Source organism: Chiroxiphia lanceolata, chromosome 4, assembly GCF_009829145.1.
Source record: "Chiroxiphia lanceolata isolate bChiLan1 chromosome 4, bChiLan1.pri, whole genome shotgun sequence".
NCBI lineage: Eukaryota > Metazoa > Chordata > Aves > Passeriformes > Pipridae > Chiroxiphia > Chiroxiphia lanceolata.
In genome coordinates, this window is record NC_045640.1 from 16989510 (window position 1) to 17010866 (window position 21357).

Consider the following 21357-nt stretch of genomic DNA (forward strand, 5'->3'; position numbering starts at 1 on the left):
ACGTTTTGGAGACTTGTTAAAGAACTTGGAAAATTCTGAGAGCGAATTAAGTTCTGCTTCTTCCCTTCTTTTCCAGCATATCCTGAATTAGGCACAGGGTAAGACTGCTGCACACCACTTTGAAGGACAGGGCACACAGGTGTATTTTTGCTACAATGAAACAAGACATAAGCTTTAAGCACTACAGCCCCTGGAGGCAAGGTATGAAGAAAAGGATCTTGAGACTCTGTAAAACATACCTTTGTTAACTCACTTAACAAAGTTAGCAGAAGTGTATGTTGAAATCTTCATAACTTCTGCATGTCCAAAAATTAACTTATCCCAGAAACTTTCATCACCCTCCAGTTTGTGGCCTACTATACCAGCAATCACATCTGAATTATGGTATTTCAAGTTTTTTTACTGAAGTCCAAAACACTTGTTATTTAGCTTCTTAAGTAAAATTAGTCCTCACTCCTATTCCTATTTGAGACCCTGGTAAGTAACAAGCATCAGCAAGGAAGTTGTATGTATCTTCCTTGTTTTTTGAGTTTATTCAATAATCTTAGCAGAGAAAACAATTCAAAGTTAAACAGAAAAAAATCACACATTCTAAATAGTGTAGAGTTTAGCCCATTAAGGCTGCTTTTTAAATCAAAACTAATATGAAAGTAGGTTCAGAGCTGCTGATTTCAATTCTTAGAAGGCTGTAAAATTTAATAAATGGTCTTTAAAATGTAATTAGGAAAATCCAAAGAACAGGATTACATTTAATGAGATTGGGCAGAGTACAGCCAGACACCGCATTAAAATGAAACTACCTTCTTTTATTTTTTGGTGTGATAATAGTTACCATTACTTCACTTAATTATTAGATTTGATAAGAACTAAGAGTTCCTGTTTCTGCACTTGCCTCTGAACACAGGAACACTTACCTAGTTCTCATATAAACTCTATTCCCATTCTGAAGTCATATAACCCATGTTTTGAGGTGATTTCTTAATCTATGAGGACTATTACATAAATTGTATGAGGAGTTTCAGAAACTAAAATCACATTGGGTTATGCACAAGTAAGGACAGAAAGACAGATCCTGCACACTGGTTTCTGCCCTAACCAGTGGGCTAACCTCCTTAATCACTAGCATCCTTTGCCCCATACACTTTTATTTGTTTCATGCCAAGGTACAACACACAAACACACAGTTCTGAGCTAAAACTCACTGACATAACTGACAATACCATGAGAAGTAAAAATTTCCCTTCATATATATATATATATATATATATATTGCTTATATGTATACATATGAAAATATATAAGCAATTAAAAACATTAAGCTTGGTTCTTCCGCACCAGAGCAATTTCCCCCTCTTGCCTTGGCAGTTTGCTCTCCTTCGCTTACCTAAAAAGTGATCCCTTCTGAAAACAACATGTAATTCAGAAAACTACTATATCTAAATGACAAACTTCAGTTCTCCTTCTCTCCATTCTATATATTTTCATTACTGCATTATTACGTTTGGCCCAGTACAAGAGTACTTCTGAAGGAAGTTTTGTACTTTGCACTACTAAGTCAGCTATCTGGGATTAAAACAATCATACCACAGACAAAATTCAGCTTCGTTAGGTTCATCAAGTATTAGGACAGCTTTTACTTTTTTTTTAAACAAGTACCCCAGGCAGACAAAGCACCAGTCACAGTTTCTCTGAAAGAAAAACTGCTTCTTTTCAAGTGCTTGGGTAAAGTTATGAAGAAGATTATTCTGGGATGTACTGAAAATCATCTGAAAGAAAATGCAGTCATTGGTCACAGCCAGCATGGCTTGATGAGAGGAAAGTCCTGCTTGTCAAACTGGATTGCCTTTTATGACAAGGTAGGCCAACTAGTTGATCAAGGGAAGACAGTCATAATCTTTTTGGATTTCAGTAAAGGTTTTGATACTTTCTCTCACAGGATCCTTCTGGACAAAGTGTCCAGTACACAGCTGGATAAACACATCATGTGGTGAGTGAGCCATTGGCTCATGGGTCGAGTACAGAGAGTAATAGTGAATGGGGTAACATCAAACTGGCCACCTGTCACTAGTGGGGTTCCATAGGGCTCCACCTTGGGCCGTGTCCTCTTCAACGTCTTCATAAATTACTTGGATGCAGGAGTGGAAGGGATACTAAGCAGGTCTGCAGATGACACAAAACTCAGAGGAGCTGTTGACTCCCTTGAAGGCAGGGAGGTCCTGTAGAGAGACCTTGACAAATTCGAGGACTGGGCAATCACTAACCATATGAAGTTCAACAAGGGCAAATGTTGGATACTGCAGCTGGAATGGGGCAGTCCCAGATGTTTGTACGGGCTGAGGAATGTGAGGCTGGAAAGCAGTGCCATGGAAAGGGACCTGGAGGTCCTGGTCAACAGCAAGTTGAACATGAGTCAGCAGTGCCCTGGCAGCCAGGAGGGCCAACCATGGCCTGGGGGGCATCAGGCAAAGCATCACCAAGCAGTCAAGGGAGGGGATTGTCCCACTCTGCTCTGCACTGGTGTGGCATCACCTTGAATATTGTGTGCAGTTTTGGGTGCCACAATATAAAAAAGACATTAAGTCTCTAGAGAGCTTCCAAAGGAGAGCAACAAAGATGATGAAGGGCCTTGAGGGGAAGCTGTATGAGGAGCACCTGAGTTTTCTTGGTCTGTTCAGCCTGGAGGAGACTGAGGGGAGACCTTATTGCAGTTACAACTTCCTTGTGAGGGGAAGAGGAGGGGTAGACACTGATCTTTTCTCTGTGGTGACCAGAAGCTGAGGGAACAGCCTGAAGTTGTGTCAGGGGAAGTTTAGTTTGGATATTAGAAAAAGGTTCTTTACCCAAAAGGTGGTTGAGTACTAAAAGAGGCTGCCCAGGGAAGTGGTCACAGCACCAAGCCTTGAAGTGGTAGAGTTCAAGAAGGGCTTGGACAATATTCTCAGGTACATGGTGTGACTCTTGGGGATGGTCCTGTGCAGGGCTAAAGGTTGGACTCAATGAGCCTTGTGGGTACCTTGCAACTGGCATATTCTGTTATTCTGTGAATAGTGCTTCAATATTTATTGATAAATACTATTTATCATTAATACAGGGGCAAGAGGAGGAAGGAGTATTTTGTCTTACTTAAAAAGGCAAAAGTCATCTGCCTTTCTTACAAGTTATCCCTTTCATAGGAAAAGGACTTGGAGCTAGTGTTCAGTCATCTTTCAGTTTCTAATAATATTAACTTACAACCTTCTGAAGTACACATTACAGGTGCTACTTGCACTCTGTTGTCCACTTTATCTGCCACTACAGAAGGCAATTGGTTTTCCTGAAAAATTGTTTTCTTCTCTGAACTGCATTTCTTTGTCTCCAAATAAAGACATGGTCTCCTGCCTCCAAGCGACAGGAAAAGTATTTGCATCAGAAAGTCAAAACCCTTAGAAGACCTGTGTTTATTGAGTCATCACCAAGTTCCTTTGATACAACAGACCACTCTCAGTTGATTTAGAAAATATTTTATGAGCTTTCTGTAGCACTGAATCAAAACTTTGAAAAGTATTAAATAATTACATCCTTTTTTTTACTACACCTAGTCATCTTTATCCCACCATTAGGATACAAGTAGCAACTCCTGTACAACTTGTTAGAGGAGACTATTCTGTAAAGAAGACAGTAATTTTAATATTTTATAAGAGTGGAGCAGTGTGTTTAACAGAGAAAAATCAAAGTGTTAACATCTCTAGCTGTTTCTTCTGCTTCTCCCTTCCTTCCACAGTTCAGCAGCTGTCCTCTCTGCCCCCCAGCCATAGATGGATTAATAATTTTAGTCTTGACATATTGACATAATTCTCCAGGTCACAGAGGTTTTGCTATTGATGTGGTCTGTTTTGGTTTGGTTCTATTAATTTTTTAAAAAAATCTACTGTCACAACAATCTGGAAAGGATTGACCGTGGTATGAAACAAATGAAGCACTGAGATTAAAAAAAAAACCAAAACCCAATAAAATATACAAAACAATAAGGAAACAATCACCTTTTTTTCATTTATAGAAGTGGTAAGAAAAAAAAATAACTATCTTGCTAGACAGAATACTCAAGACATGAAGCATGACAACAGAAGCAAAAATTAATATATATTTATTCAAAGATTTTATTTTTCTTGTTTGTAATATCACTACAGAATATCTATTCCTAAAATTCATTATTTGATAGAATCTTGGCCAGATTCTCAGGTAAGAAGCAGCCAATTTTCCTTGCAGAAAAATTCTTCAGACTTAATTTAAGAAAATTTTGCATATGAGTGGAGTAAGGTGGGGGCTTCTATTGAATATGTTCTCTAAATTGAATCCATTTCTTGCTTACAGCACTAAAAAGAAAAGTATAATAGAAAGTTCTAAACATTTAACTTAAAACACTCATTTTCTTTACCATATTGATTCAGTTCCCTAAGCAAACAGGAACCAACATACCAGAGATTCCAAAATGAAAGGGAGGAAATCCTCTATTTAGACTCCAATACAAATTCCAAACCATAGCTAAAAAAGATGCTTGTCCTTCTCCGCAAATCTTGACTCCAAGAATTAATGTAGTTGAGGACACTGCTGCTGCCAGTGAGACAGGAGGACCAAAAAGACTACAGAACAACTTCAGTTTTAACTGGTTACTTTTCACTTAGGATAAAAATCGTTGGTTTCAACCCTTTATGCTGTGCTTTATTGTGGGGATGAAAAGAGTTATGAAATACAGTTTCCAAAAACTAATAGGTACATCAAAAGAACTAGCTATAACATTAAGCAGTTAAAAGTATTAAGCAGAATACAAAGAGGGAGACTGACACTGGCCATACCTCAGAGGCAAAACAAAATGAGGAAATGTCGTGCCTCCCCCCCAGTTGTTCATAATTTTAAAGAAAAGGGTGGCAGCCAACAGGGAAAAAAAAATTTGTGGGTTAAATAAAGATTGCAATTGGTATCAACTCTGCATTCAGGTACTATAAAATCACAGCAAGAAAAATGAGGTTCAATAAGAAAGGAAGCATCTCCACACTCCAAAGTAATCTTCTATGCCAATAAGAATGTGTCCTTGCAGACCTGTAAATAGGAAGGCCCACATGACACCTCTTACTGTACCTTCCAGACACTGTCAAAATTAAAAGAAGATTTAATTTCTAATGTAGTAGTGGCAAGATATTTTGAGAGATTTGTGTTATTTATAATTTAAAAGGCATAAGGAAAACACTTCAGAAGTGACTATGCTGCTCTGTGGTAGGGGGAGAGAAAAACAGTTCCAAGTGACAAGTTACCAGAACTTCGTTTCTGTTCTCAAAAAATTCTTTCTTTGAACAGTGATCCAATCCCAGCCGCCACACAGGGACAATGCAATATGGAGTTGGTGTGAAAAATCAGTGTTCTTCAGGCTCTTAAGTTTATTCTAGTGCCTTTCTTTTTTCAAGACTCTTACATCAGAGCTAGCTATACATACCAACTGTTACTCAGGAAAGTGCTGGCCAGTTTGGACCCTTAGAGAAGAAAATTCAGGGAGAAGAAGTCACAGTAAAAGAGAATTACATCCAGCTTGGAAAAATGCTTGCGACTTCCTCATTTGATATCAATTTAAGTGTTTTGCAACATGAGGAAAATAATGCCCAAGAGTAAAACAAAAGAACAACTGTCACTTTCAGAAGATCATGTGCCTGAAGCATGTTCTTGTTTCTTAATCATAATTTTAAGATGTACAAGAGGACTGAAAATTTGGGCTATTTTATCTAAAAAGTTTAGAATTGCTAGACAAAGACTTCTTTTCTACATGAAGGCCTAGTCAGATGTTCACTAAATCACTATGGAAAAGTGAAGTCCACAGTGAATCTGTAGCAATGAATAGGTCACAACACTGTTTTACTACTATGCAGTATCAGACATCTAACCAGCATCTGGGAGAAAGTCTAGCAGTCAATTAACAAATGAAGTTGGGCTGGCACACTTCCTAGGTTATCAGAATTGAAGAACATTTACCTTTCTGTACAGAAAAGCTGTTAGAGAAAAATACAGTTATCAGAAAACACCAGTTCATTGAGCCAAAAAAAGAAAAATATTCAAAATATACCTACCCTGATGGGCTTTTGAGAAACTGAAGCTCAGGATTCTCTGCTACATTATGTGTCTACTGCAAGCTAATGAAGTTGCAAGCCTTGAACTCCATGAAACTCCATGAAACCAATGCCTGACATTAAGTTTTACAAGTATGAGAAATTTCCGAAGAGAATCAGAGCTTCATGGGAATTTTCAGAAGGCTTCTTTTCAATTATAATTTCTATGTCACTCAAACAACCTGCCTATTCCCCACAAATGGCTCTGAAATTATGAACTGGAGAAAAGTCATTCTTCTCTCCCGGTAGATCCAACTTCTTCATATTCAGAGACTGTTTGTTATTCAGAAACTATTTACTGGTTTCTATCATTAAAAAAAAAAAAAAGTTTGACTAAAATCCTGCAACTAGACTTCACTAATACAGGGGTTCCCAAAATCAATCTACACTTCTCTTATCTGCTGAAGCTACAGAAGGAAAGGCATCTTGTGTCTAGATGCCAAATAATAACACTATCAACCCCATAAATCTCAATGCCACATTCTTCAAAATATTTATTTATAAACATATCATTAACACAAATGCTGAAATCATATTATTAAAAGAATTTTAATAATCCTAGAAATACCACAATTTTACCATTAAATGAGTGGAACATACCTTTATACTAGCAGGTAATTTCTTAAATTTGTCATAAGTTCACTTTTAAGCACTTTATAATACCTACACCATGTATTTTCACCTTTAATTTACAGTTTATTTTTACAAATACCTAGTTTTAAAAAACAACCCCCCCAAATCTCTCTAACAGCCATCATTTTTTAATCCATTTGGCTAGGCAAATTAGAAAAAATTTAGAGCTAGCAACATGTTAACAATAAATGGAGTATCTCATCTATGTGAAAACTTCAAATAAAAATTATTAACTATGTCTACTTTCTCTAAAAGATTTTCCGGTACTCAAGGTTAAAATTGCAAGTGCCTCAGATGCTTCAGTTAGGTTCAAAGAACTCTAAATTCAGATAAACTGTGATTTCAAATCAGTTCTTAAACATGCTCAGTGCTTAAAAGAAAATATGACATTGCTCAAGGTAGGCAGGCAGTGTATCTCAGCTTCCACGTCACGGACAAACAACCTGGAATCTGCATCATTAAGTGAACATCTGTTGAACCTGCATAATATACTGGAAAGAACAGACACAGGTTTCTAATTGTTTAACATCTGATTAAGGCTGAATTCCCTCATTTCCCATAGGAGATTGGAAAAGCAGAAGTATAGAAATGAAGACTTTATATACGAATTTTAGTCTCACATTAAGCACTTTCATCAGATAAAAAATGTCACACACAAGAAGAGAACAAGAAAAAGTTAGACAGTCTCTGGCTTTTGCTTTCAGCATTTGTCACAATTCAAAGATTAAGAAGGTGTGTTTGGGTGGGTTTTTTCTTTGTTTGGCTGGTTTGTCAAGGGGTTGTTTTTTTTTTCTTTTTTGGGGGGGGGGTTGGGGAAGTTAAATCAATTAGCATGCATCTGTAAAAACTTTTGATAAACTTTCTCCCAATCATTAAAAGGTCCAATATAAAGCACAAAATGGTAAGATTGAAAGTGTGGGACTCACACTCTCCTCTGCTGTGAAAAAGAACTCCTACAGTACTCAACTGAAACCATATACTAGATCTGAGAATTTACTGGGAGATTTTTGTAACAGTTCTGTAATGAATTTCTGAGTAGCCTCTACAAAGCTCACATTACTATCAACTGTCCAACCTGAGCTGGCGAGCAGGACGTAGAATGCCACAAAGGAAAACCAGATACGTTTTTTAAGTAGTGGTAAGATTCTGAATACTTGAATCATGTGGAGAACAGACAAGAGCTCTTACGCAAGGCGGAAGGGTTTAAACAGTAGCTATCCTGTCTTAGAAACACTCTGTTCCTTCTGTATTCCAGCACTGTCTCTTTCTTAGCAGAAGCAAACACTCATTATTTCCAGACAGACAGTGATTCTCGCCTCTAAATTTGTTAGTCTGCTTTAAAAACAATGAGATACCTCTTCACTTTATATTGTGAAAAAAAGGAAAAAAGTTAATGTCCCTATAACAAACAACTCCTCAGCAAAATTCTGTACTAAGTCTAAACAGAAAAAAAAAAAAAAAGGCATTTGAACCAGTTGTTTTGGGTTTGTTCTTTTTTTCTCACAAAAACCATGAATTATAAATAGAAAAGGTAGAGTCTTTACCAGAGTTCACTATTCCATTCACATTTTAGTGAGTTTCTTTGACCCAAGACAGCCATATTCCATTGCTTCCCACAAATTTCAAGCAAGACAAAACAGGAAACTTCAGTACTTTGAGCTGATCTCTAACTAGGGTACTTTTTCCTCCTAATGAACCAATTTAAAAAGACAACAGCAACCACTTAGGGAAGCCAAGTGAACTGCAAGGTCAAGAATACATGAATAGAATTTCTTAAAAGAAAGGTGTGATTACAGTCTGCATTTCCAGCAAGAGGGAAACTTCTGCAGGAACCAGATAAATCTCAGTTCCAGCATTCTGGAAAACTTTATATAAAGTTACTTATCTGGTAAGCTTCTTTATCAGTCTCATAGGTCAAGATCACTCATATCTCACACAAAGAGTAAAATAGTACTTATTACTTATCAGCAAGGTTGAGAAGGAAAGAGGAGAAAATGCCCGACTACGACTCGATATGTACAAATCATGAAGCTGTCGAATATCCAGTTTGCAACTATCCTGTACACCACGTAATCAGGTCAGTTAAGTGCAAGGTGGAGAAGTGTAGCAGCACACAGAGCCAAGGACAGTTAACAGCTCTTCAAATACACCACCCAAATCACTACCAAGTCACTATGCTCTCAGACAACAGTACAAGAGGCTGTTCTGGCTCTTCTGAGTTTGTGATGCTGGTGGTTGAATGAGGCAGACAAGGTAAGCAATTTATTGTCCATATCTAGGAAATTAATAAAAAAGACCTTGAGAAAACAAGCAGTCACCCTATGTCCTTTCAGATGCTCTGTTAATATTGGTCTCCTCAAAGTGATTCGATTCCTCAGAAAACAGATTCTGAAAAGATGTCAGGCTCTCTTCAGACATGGAAGAGCCAGAAATGACTTCAAGTTACATCAAGTAGCAGCAATCAAACTATTACTATATGTGACAACCTGAAGTAAAGGCCTTACAAAGTCAGGCTTGGGCCAGCAAACCCCCTTCCTGGACCACTGGACAAGTATTCTTAAAGTCACCAACTAACAGAAATGTAGCAAGTAACACCACAGACTTCAGTAACCTAAATCTTCACAGAAGGTTCCTCAAGATACACTACAGTGGATTTCAGCTTTTTATCCTGCAGTGTAACTGCAGAAAGCATTGACTAGTTTAATAAGAAATGGATGATCTCTTAAACTTTCACTTCACTCTTTGAAGGGACAGAGTGCTTACCAGAGATGTCAACAGTAATTCAGACATAAAAAAAAGTCTGGTATTTTAGGATTTACTAAAAGGTTTCTCCAATGTGAATGCTCCAGGGAAACTCTCATGTTTTGTTGAAGCCCCAGCTTTAAGAAAACACCCTGTTCTGTGCAAGTGACATAGTGAGGTACTAAGTATCCAGGATTCAACTGTCTACCATTGCTTTTGAGGACTGTGCACAGAAGTTTATCTAGGGTCAGTGCTGAAGTGCAGTTTTTCACATCAGCGCTAAGCTCAGGGCACTCGGGACACTTCCAACATTTCAAGATAAGAACCCACATCACAAATTCTAAACTGAGCATTTCTTACTAAATACTATTTCATTGAAGCAGAACACATTTGTTCAGGAGTCAGTAGACTTTGACAAGGGTGCAGATGGGAAATAAAGATACTTTTCACTACATCCTGACCAGTCTGATGGTGTTGCCGAAGAAACTCTTTCTAAGAAGATACTAACATCTGGTATTCCAGAAGAGAAGGTCAGTATCAGTTTAGGGAAATTTTGTTGTTGCTATTTAAAAAGCAGCAAGGGATTAAAACAAACTACAGAAAGGCATCCAAGGAAAAAGGGAAAGGCCAAAAATCAAAATCCACCTCACATTTCTGAGCTCCTCATTAGAAAGCTGTGAGGACCTGGTGACATGGAATAGGAGTGCGTGTTTCAGGACACTGCTATAGCAGACTGGTATTAAGTGCCTCCAGCACATTTAACAGCTGGAGTTAGGACAGATGTATTGTGATGGTTTAACCGATTTAAAAACAAATTGGCATCTCAAGACTAAACTTTGTCAAGCCTGAGAGGAATTTGCACAACTCATGTAAAATAGGCATGGAACCGACAAAAAGGGAGGAAGTCAACAAGTAATGTTGAAAGAGATGGTCCAGCCTGGAGAACAAAATTTCTTTAAGAGTAGGTTCTACTTTGCTAAATACATTTAACCAACAATTAAAAGAAGTGTACAAGTACACTTGAAGTTCTGACTGATGGCAGCAGCAGAGAATATGATATAGGCCTCAAAGATAAACACATGACATTTCATTTCACATCTAATTAAATGATGTGCAGGAACATACCTGTAAACAAGTAAAGAACCCATAAGGAGCTGCACAGTTGAAATTACCTTGACCAAAGGATCTCGTTTTCTGACAGATCACAGGACAACTACAACTGAATAATTTCTCAGATTTAGGCATCAACAGAAATAGGTATGGCAAGACTTCAATCAGGAGAGCTTTGAAACAAAACCTTCTGAATCTCTTCCTTATGGTAAAACTCTCTAAACATCACCGGAAGATCTCTGAACCTCACAAGCCAGGTACCACAACTGAGTGGAACACACAACAGGTGGTGAAATTCCAGAGTAAATAGGTAAGATCATAGAATGGCTTGGGTTGAAAGGGACCTTAAAGTTCATCTAGTTCCAGTCCCCCTGCCGTGGGCAAGCACACCTCTCAAGATGGTAGAAGTGAGTTTATAAACCATATTTTCCCAACAGCCATTGTACCGTATCACTTTAAAGTTTTCTTTTTAGTCAGTTAAATACTACTTATGAAAGTTGAAGGATGGAGAGAGGGATGAAGATGGTCCAGGAAGAATAAGAAAACTGAAGGAGTATGTACCAGAATCACAGGTAAGTCCACCATCACTGCATTATTCAGTTGGTAGCACAGCAAACGTTTGAAACAGTTTGTCACAGCACTAAACCCTTACATAGAACAGTTTAAGACAGCAGTACAACCTAAGTCGATCCTGTTTTTCTTCCCCCACTCATCAGATGGCTAACACCAGAATGACCTACATCTGAACTATAGGTCACAAAACAGTAGCCATTTGATAATCCTCCCCCATTTTCAGATTAGGGGGCTTAATAGCTACACTTAGGTAAAGTCAGATCTTTGCATTTAACTGGACCTTGCTACAGCACAGTCTCAGTCCTGTGAGCCAAACTGACAGCTGCAATCACAAGCAGGAGTCCTTTAAAGCAGTTTTCTATAATCTTCATTATATATGGTAGCAATACTAATTCATTGTTTATCAAAAGACATCCAGTAGTTTTGCATGAGGAATATTTTAACCTGGCATTCCTAAATGGCGTAGTGCCTTTAGAATGGAAAGTAAAACTTTTAAATTAGATGTGCAAAGCTTTTTGACAATAATTACGAAAAGCAGTAGCATATTGAACCCTAGATTAATTAAACAGCTCTCTGACCTATTAGTGGCTCAGCAGACCAGAAATGCACTATAGTTAGTTTATAAAGCAGTGGAATTATGATGGTGAGAACTATTATTCATAAGTAAGACTAACTAGCCTGTAGTTAAGATGATTTGAAAAAGTTGAGAATTGGTGGAAGAAGGAAGATAAATATTTTTAATCTGAAAATTAAGCATTTTTAAAAGAAATTACTAGCATTTTAGAATAAAGCGCTGAAAACAAAAATTGTTTTTCCACTGAACAGCACTTTGAACATAGACTAATCAATCCCCAGGTGCCACAAAAGTTAGGATGTCTCATAATTGGATACCAGGACCCTAGCAAGTTATACAGAAACTGAAAGTGAGGAGCATAGTCAAAGAGGTCACAAATTCAGTGAGCTTTCATCAACCAACTAATTTAAAAAACAAAACAAAACAACCCCAAAGAAATCACATTTAGTAACATTTACCCAATACTCACTCCTGCAATACAACACATGCTTCAATGGAGATATAAGCCTGGATGGATGTTGAGAATCAAACACAAGAGACTCCACAAGAATTTTGTGAAGAATAGGATGTTTATCTAAGAAGGAGTTAATCCAGCTTTTCAAGATACTACGCAGGAACCTGGTCTGTGCCAAAGTGGAAACAAAAAAAGCCTGACACGTGGCTCTTTGATCAGCAGAGTGACATGCTGCAGACCACACCCCATAAAAAGGTATTCAATCTCTACCACTCACGGCATTTCTACAGATTCAGAGTTCCCTGCTCTTTGCAATACATCTTCTGTCCCCTTACAGGAGGGTAGTGGCTTGTCAAACAGATGAGCCACTACCATCCATCTTCCCTTCCCTACTCTCTCCTCCCTTCTTCCTGTGTTCTTTACACCTTTAGAGAATGGGAGGATAAAGTGATAGATTAGCAGTGGTAAAAGAAGAGATGCATCACTCCCCCAACAAGGTTCTGCTTGGTTTTGTTTTTGTTTGCTTTTGTGCTCTCTGGGTTTTCTTCCTAAGGTATGGGAGCTAAATTTATAATGCCATCCTACTTTTCAGAAGTTTGATACTAGACATGTGAGTCACACTAATTCAGTTCTGTTCCAACCTCTATTAATGTTCCAACCTATCTTATCAAAGTTCCCACCAAGCACATTAAAGAGAGCAAGGTTCAAGAATAACATAAAAGACAGTGGTTTTAACTGGGACAAAGAATTTTAAGTTAGTGAAGTCTATAAAGCTCTGGTTGACCTCTACACTTTACATAAACACACTAAGCTCTAAAGGTTAGAATAATAACTTTGTTTGAAGCCCTGATACTTGAGTCATATTCAAGAAGAAAGGATCCATTGTAACTATCTATTCAAAACACCCATATAATACAGCTGAAAAATAAAGGTAAGCATGGAAAAGGGGAAGAGGCAGTAATTTTTCCCATTTTAGCAGTAGGTAGCACAAGCCCTGTCTATTTGCTAGTAGCTGGAATATAGCTCCTCAACCGCTTACACTGATCTGATAAATTGATCAGCATGACACATTCATATTATTATTTACCTTACACAGCAAGACAGTTCAACTAACAGAAAACCAACCCAGAGCAACAACAACAAAAAAATTCACAGTAGGCCTCCCAGACTAACTTAAAACAGAAGGGTAGTTCACTGTTACACCAGACAAGTCCCACTACAAAGGGAGATCAAGTGGAAGGATCTTGTTAGTGGTACTGTATTCTTTCTCTCATCAACAGTTTTGCTGGTTAGGACACTCTTCAGCCAACTCACGTTTTTCAGTTCACTTCAAACCCACAAAAACTGTTGCTAAAATAAGGAATTGCTAAAAATCAGTAAAGCTACTTACATTTGATTCAGGAGAAAAAGCAGGTATGTAGTAAATCTGATCAGAAAAGCGATCCAAGTTAGACTAGATCTGACTTTTTCTTTCCTATTTATCCTCCTGCCATGTCTCTTCTCCTATTTTCTCGGTTAGTGTTAAGCTAGATTAGTTTTACAGTCTAGTTTATTGAACTGTTTAATAAATGAATGCTTATACCAGTCCACATAAATCGTGAAGGTAGGTACAGTAAGTCCAGAAAGAAAAACAATAAAATTGTGTTATGCATCAACAACAACAAATCCCCTGAAAGTTACCAACCTCAAGTATTAAACAGTTACTGAATGCCAAACCAAGGGAAGAAGTGAGATGGAGCTGCAGTGACTTTATCTGCACTCCATGGTTTTGGTTTACACAAGTTCCAGCTTAGGAAACTCTCAGTGTAGAAAGACTATCAGAGTTTAAATTTCTCAGCTCACTATCAGCCACATAAAAAGTAAACAGCTACTATATAAGAACATACAATAAGAAAGTTCAAGCTATGCCTAAAAACACTGACATAGATTACAGTAGTTCCTGGAACACTTAAAAATTGAACTGCTTCCACATACCAGTATCTAGACATAGGGAGCACCAAAAACAATCACAGGTTTTATCAACACTACTGAATATGTGTATCTACTTGCATTCTCTGCAACATGTTTCTGTTCCAAGTGCAAAGAATTCAAATAAAGTACTGCTTGCATCTGGCACAATCCATGGATTAGTCTGTGTAGCAGGTACAGTTTTGTCTTTCATAAAAATGCTCCATACATCCTTGCAATTGCAGACTCACAAGGGATCAGTGAACTAGTGCTGCATCTACTGCTAAATACACAGAATTTCCTCCGTCTGTCTTTTAAACTTAAGCCTCTGGGTGTCATTTATCTAACTTTTCTTGTACTGTTTCCCACATAAAAATTTCTCTCAAGGGTCAATTTTAAGACATCCCTCCAAAAACACATAATGACAGCAGTAGGCAATTACTTCTTTCTGAGAGAAAAGTTGAAACGGACTGTGAGAGAATATGGAAAAGAAGCCGATTTAACACTACATATTTGAAACAAAGATAGTCCAACACAAGCAAAACAAACACCATGTGTTTTCTCTTATTTCAATCTAAAAACACTTAACGTGAAACATACACCACATCAACTTCCACTGACCTATATACACACACTGACCATTTTTTCCTCTTTTGTTAACCTGCTTAGTTCAGGGGAAATTGGGATTGCATGTTTAAGGCTGTGTTCCATTCCTGGCAGCTGACAGTGCCACAGGCAGTTAAACCAATCCAATGGTTCCTTTCTGCTATCACCCATCCTGCTTCCTTTACACAGTCCTATCCTTATCCTTGTGTTAACAGCAGCATCCAGATTTTTTTTCTGCAATCCCCCAACTTCTCAACAGCCCGCTGATCAGCTATTGAGTTACAACAGATCAGACAGGGGACCAATGAGTGCTGATGCAAGTATCCAAGGAGTATGAACATATAGTCAGAATTGCAATTTCTCCAGTCTGGTAACAGTTCCACGGGACTTGATGATGCAAAATGGCACTTCACTGCATTCTTAAACTGTGGTTTCATAATAAATGTTCAATGCTAATGCTGACTTGCACACTTGCCTTTGTAATACTAGTTTGAGCTGTTCCCTTACATGATACCATCTTCCCTCATTGCATCAAAAACTACCTGTGAACCTGTGCTGTGATTCTGATCTAGATTTAATGCCCATTCTTCTTCCAACATTTGCAGTAACACTGAGATTACTTCCTTGATCTGTTTCACACTGGAATAACTCAAAGCACAACAGATCCACAGGAACACCTACACCAGTATTACTGTCCATCACATGGATGATGGCACTACAGCAGGCTTGTTCACTGGTTAAAGATGCCGGAGTGACAGGGAAGCAAAAGAGTTCAAAGCAAGTATCCTATTGAAATCACTCTTGCACAGTCTGTTAGTAGCCTGACAAGTAACAGAGCATTGAGCCACCAGAAAGATCATTAGCAGATACTCATGAACATTATAGATGTCTAGTAAAATAAAGTTCTCCCACTACTACTGTGGCAACTTTAGAAAATCACCTAAAACTGCAGCGGTGTTACCAAAAAAAAAAAAGTGACACTAACCTGCTGCAAAGTACTTACAGCCACACTGAAAGTGAGAACACTGCTAAGTGTTGTGGGAATAAAGATACAAAGTACTTAATGCAGGAGTATTGCAAGAATGGGGATGCCACCAAATGCAGTTGCTACAAATCTTTTTTCAGGGGGAAATTCCTCTTCTTTGGAAGTGCACCTGCAAGACAGCTTGTTCAAAAATAGTCAGCTGGAGCAGAAGTTCAGCTTAAAAAAAAAATTTAAGGTCTAGACCTATCAAAATAGAATTAGATGCACGAATATCCTAGTTTTGGAGGGAAAAAGTCTGAAAAAATGAAAAAGAGTAAAGAAGTATTTGTATGCAAGATTTCACAAACATACAAAAATGGATTTTTGCTTTGATCAAATTTCAGTTTTCATAAGAAAGCAATACCAAGGCTATTTCCTGTCAAATGTGTGCCCTTGAGCTGCAGCAGAAGAACAGTAAAACTTCTGCCCTTCCCCCAAATAGCAACGTATTTTTTTTCCAAAAAGTAGTTGCAATAATAATCTAATCTTTCACTGAAAATGAAAATTTTACTGTTATATTTTCATGACACACTACAAGGCCCTAGCAAGATTTCAACATCCATGACTGGAGTTACCTGGCACTTTGCATTAAAAAGCCTTGTGTTAGTGCCCCAAACTTCACCCCTAGGATACTCTGATAATATAGTAAAAGCACAACCTTATGCTTGAAGTTTTTTCTTGCACCCCAGCAATTATTTGGTCTCTCCTCTGTGCCTATTCATGAAAGTAATGGGAACTCAACGTACTTGCCAGTATTCTACCTGTAAAGTTCAAATGAAACTGGGCAGTAGGATCAATGATTGCTGGAAAAAATGGCATAAATCCTTTTTCTTAATGCTGACCACAAAGCTAGACTTACAAAAGACTCAGACTTTCCAAAGCCTCTCAATCCAATGGAATAAAATTAACCAATTCACATTACAAAGTTTTAATCAAAGAGCACCAAAGAGCAATTCTTAACCATTCCGATATCACATCTACAAAATACCTTGCAATTTAAACCACCACAGAACTCAGTTACTGGCTAAAGTCAGGTACTTCAAACCTGAGCTTTCTGTCACTTTTCTATAAACTCAGAACTTTAGATGTTATGTCACAAAGACTGATCCTAGGACAAAACATAGCAGTGAGCACTGCTATAAACAGTACTTGTTAGCTTGTATTATGCATGCTGTAAGAACATCAAGAGAATGGAGATCTGTAGGTGCCTTTAAAGAGCATCTAGTTTTGAACTCTGATTGAGTCATGCAAGAGTTAGGAACATCCAATAAGCACAAGTCTAGGCATCTTAGGAATGTTAGTGCTCAACATAACACACACAAAGATTACCAGCTCAACAGACATTTTGTACTGAACACCTATTTCGAATTTCTGTTAATATATTCTATTCGTTTACAATGTGAAGTCTTTTGTACCTTCAAATATGTTTAGATATCAAATAAGCAAATTTTCAGTAATGTCAGTAAAATTTTATCACTGTTTTTCTTCTCAAATTCTTTAAATGTTTGAACATTTTGACATGAGACTTTAAATCATATTCCGCAGGACACAAATTAACATATTAGGCTGGTAAAACCCAAGCTTTTAAATATATGCATGGGCTTTAGAGTTAAGTCTGCAACCAGGTTTTGACCAACAAACAATTCAGCAATTAAACCCTTTGAGCAGAGGCCCCTAACCACCACTGGCCCTCCACTGAATATTATTTCAGTCTCACTGTTGTGGATAAAAATGTCAACTGTGAGCCTCAATCACTGTCTCGGAGGTATTATCCCTGACTCAGTTTACCACTTCCATAAAGAAAGTGGGTGAGGAATCCTTGATGGATAAAGGATTATACTACTGAAATGCAAATATAAAATTTAATATCAATACGGTAAATGACACAAGACATCAAAATACTGCTGAATATCTGAAGAATGTAGCAGAAACAGTATGACTTGTTAAAGGAGTCTGTACTTTCTTGCTCTGTTCTCTGACCATAATGCTTCACAAATGATAGTCCACAGAATCATATCACCCTTCTACATTTTTTTAAATCAAAAAGAATTTTAAGGGCAGAATGATCTGTTGTTGGTGACGCCTTTTTTTTTTTGTTGTTTTTTGTTTGTTAGGATTCACAGTAAGCTAATTCAAGAACTGGGGGGCTACTGCCTTACCACATTGTTTTTCTCACCTTACTACAAACATGATTCTAGAGAAGAAGCGGAGAAAGAAAAAGTAAGTTATGCCAAATCTGTCATACTCACCACTCCTCCCTCCACCATGTTGCCATTTCAGCCATCAACCCAGCAATTGTTCAGACCTTCACTCAGACCTTCCCATTAATACTTTGTTAGACTCTTCAACTCCTTGGGAATACTTGGGTGAGTGAGAACAATGAACCATTTTTACTTTGGAAGTTATTTTGGGCTATTATGGGAGGGTTTTTTTGCAGAACTTAATGCAACAGGATTACAAAGAAGGGGGTAAAAAAAAAAAAAAAAACCATCAAAAAACCCAGCCCAAACCTGTTAGGTATCCTCTACCTCCACTATCTGGACTACTTACTTGCCACTTTGTTGACACTTTCTGATAAGGGCTGCTCAACTGGCACGCCAAGTAACAGTTCTTAACTGAGACAGCTCTTGACTATTAAACCATAATCAATGTCCTTCCTCCTTAGCAGTTGCTAGTCATGTCAGGGCTCCCTTCTGAATTAACTGAATTCTACATCATGAACACACAAAGATATCATACCCTAAATAAGTTTTATTCCAATGAAGAGAAAGCTCAATGAGAAGCACCACTAGAGTGCAATCAGTGTAAAATATTAGTAATTATGAGACAGTTTTGCACTTTACAATTCTCAGTGAAAGGACAACCAAAGAAGCAACTCTGAAGAAGTTCCCCAAACGCTGCAGATCTGCCCAGCAGAGGACCCAAGGTGTGATATTTCTTTGCACTCTTTCTCATTGTTGGTTGTGCTGCACGACTGCGTTTCCTGAACAAATCTAGCAGTATGCAATTACCGCCCCAATGTTTCTTCAGTCATCCACTGTGTCAAGCAGACTTTTGAGATTTAATTTAAATTTGTAAGAGAAATGCCATTAAGTAACGGGTAACCACGGAAATTGCCACTTACATACTGGCAGAGATATCTGTCCATGAGATTTAACAGCTTATCACAGCATCTATGCCAATGAACTGGCTCTCCCTGTATATTCCAATTAAACTGCATTCTTTCAGTAAGAAGTATAATCTAGTGTAGTTGTGCATGGAAATACATAAACATTGCTTTCCTATACAGTATTATACTTGGAGGATTAAAAGGACAGTCCAAGTATATACAAGTACGATATCATACACACAGGTGTTATAACAGGTGTTTACAACAGTTATTGGGGCAACATAGCAAGATCAAGAAGCTTGTGTGTATGAAGCAGCCACCAGGTTACTGAAAAATGTAAAAAAAAAAACCCACTCGAACAAAGCCAACTGCCTGTAAGTGTACCTACTTAGATATTCACTTCTTACTTTGATCTCAAGTGCACTCAGCAGCACTGAACGAACCCTCCCAGTCACACTGGATGTGCTTCCCTGCTCAGCCATCGGGGAGGATAGGCACTGACATTAACGCGCTACTTGGAGACCAAGGATCTTATCTACTTCCCCGAGAAGGGAAACGTCTGTTGAAACAATACAAATAAAGCAGTTCCTGGCATCAGTGTTCACCCCCCATACACACACACACAAAAAAAAACAAACAAAGAAAGAAACAAACAAAATCCACCCCAGTCGAGGCGGCACACGTACGGAGTGCCAGCGCTTACAGGGGCAGGGGCGGGGAGGGGAGGCTGCCTTATCCCGGGCGGAGCGGGAGCAGACCCGCTCCCGGGGCTGCTCCGGGCGGGAACGCCGCCGGTGCCCGCGCGCCCCCGCCCGCCGGACACGCGCGGGGGGAGTCACGTGAGCCCGGGAAGCTCCCGGCACGAGAGCGACCGGGACAGCCCCGGGGCGGGGAGGGCGGGGGGAGAGCTGCCGTCGCCATGACAACTTCCAGGGGGAGGGAAAACTTCAAATCCCAACCGTCAGTGCAGGAGCGGCTCCCTCTTAAAGGCGCACGCACACACACAGACAGACACACAGAGGCGGGCTCCCTTCCCCCCTCCGCCCCCCAGGCATTGGCGATGGAGGAGGAGAGGAGGGGGGCAGCCACCGGCGCTCGCCGCGCCAAGGACGAGGAGCCGAGACAAAAGGACCCGAGCTGAGAACGGGTCTCGGTCGGCGGCGAAAGGAGAGACTCAGCGGCCGTAGCCAAAGCCGTAACACCCACCCTCCGCTGCCCGGGGGCGGCTTAGGACCTTCATTCCCCCTCGCAGCCCCTGCCTCCGCTCCCGCCCTCCAAGAAAGCCGCTGGGGCCGCTCCTCCATCCCCGCTCCCCCCCTCCACCCACCCGGCAGCCCCGGGCTCGGGGCGCCTCGCCCGCCCCCGCTCCCCGTCCCTCTCTCGGAGCCCGCTCGCCGCCCCGTCCGCCGCCCCCCGGTCCCGCCGGGCAGCCGGGACTCCGCCGCCGCCCCCTCTCTTACCCACACAGTGCATGAGCCGGTGCCGCCAGGAGTCGAGTTCTCGGCGGACTCCCCTGCGCTCCGCCGTGCAGCGGGGGCTCCGGCACTGGGAGGCGGCGGCAGGAGGAGCGGGAGCCGCGGCGGCCATTCCTTCTGTTCCCTTTTCCATCTGCCTCTGACCTCACGCCCGCTCATTTACATACGAGCGCGCGCTCCCCCGGCTCCTCTCCCTCCCCCCCCACCCCCCCTCTGCCTCGCTGAGCGCGCGCCCGCGCCCCCCCCGTCCCCCCCCGCTCAGCATCCGGCGCGGGGAGCGCGCGCGCCGCCTGGCGGGGGGACTGACGCGCGTCCCCGCGGCGCCCCCGCCCCGCTCGGGACCCGCTTCTCCCCCGCGGACCGCGGGCCGGGCCGGTCGCCGGGCCGAGAACCGACACCCGCTCCCTGACCGCCACCGCCCCGCTGACCATCGATGTCCCCCGGCCTACAGTTCCCGCAGGGTAGCGCGCCACCCGCTCCCGCCCGGGCAGGGCTGGCGGCGGCGAGGCACGCCGGGAACTGTAGTTCGTGAGGGAGGGGAGCGGCGCCACCCCCGAGGCTGTTCCCCGGGGAAAGCGGCGCGGCGGCCCTGCCGGAGGCCCCGGCGCTGCAGGGCCGCCCTCGCCCCGCGCCTCACAGCCCCGCGCTCAGAGCATCGCAAAAAGCGGCGCAGGTCTCTTCTTCATCCCCTGGGCTGCCCCGGACGCTGCTTGGAGCAGGGCTTGTTCCTGGCTCAGATCCCCCCTCGCCCACCCTACCCCCGGGACCGCTTCCAGCCCGATCCCCGTCCGGCCCTGCCGCCACCGCACAGCGCTGTGCCTTCTGAACCAGCTTCTCACATTCACTCTGTGCGGAGATTTTCAAAGTTCTCCGAGCTCCTGCTCGGTTCACCAGGCTGTTTTCCACGGCTTTGCCTTCAGCCTACTTTTTATGGGGGTGTTGATCATGTAGAGAGAGGCAGGGAGGTTTGCTGGGGACT

At 40.8% G+C, this 21357-nt stretch overlaps 1 protein-coding gene across 8 annotated transcripts in view; it reads right to left on the reverse strand.

The window, feature by feature from the left end:
* The window catches only part of LCORL (ligand dependent nuclear receptor corepressor like), an 84252-nt gene extending 63671 nt beyond the window's left edge, over positions 1–20581 (reverse strand). For 4 of the 8 annotated variants that reach the window (XR_004356607.1, XM_032685409.1, XM_032685414.1 and 1 more), the window contains exon 1: positions 20364–20581. Coding sequence is in view for 5 of the 8 variants with exons in the window: in XM_032685409.1 (XP_032541300.1) it covers positions 20364–20511 (148 nt within the window). In the remaining 3 variants the exon portion in view is untranslated. Of the gene's footprint in view, positions 1–19606; positions 19686–20363 lie in introns of those variants that run through there. The other 4 variants (XM_032685415.1, XM_032685410.1, XM_032685412.1 and 1 more) reach the window with 3 other exon arrangements.
* Positions 20582–21357: the final 776 nt, after the last annotated feature.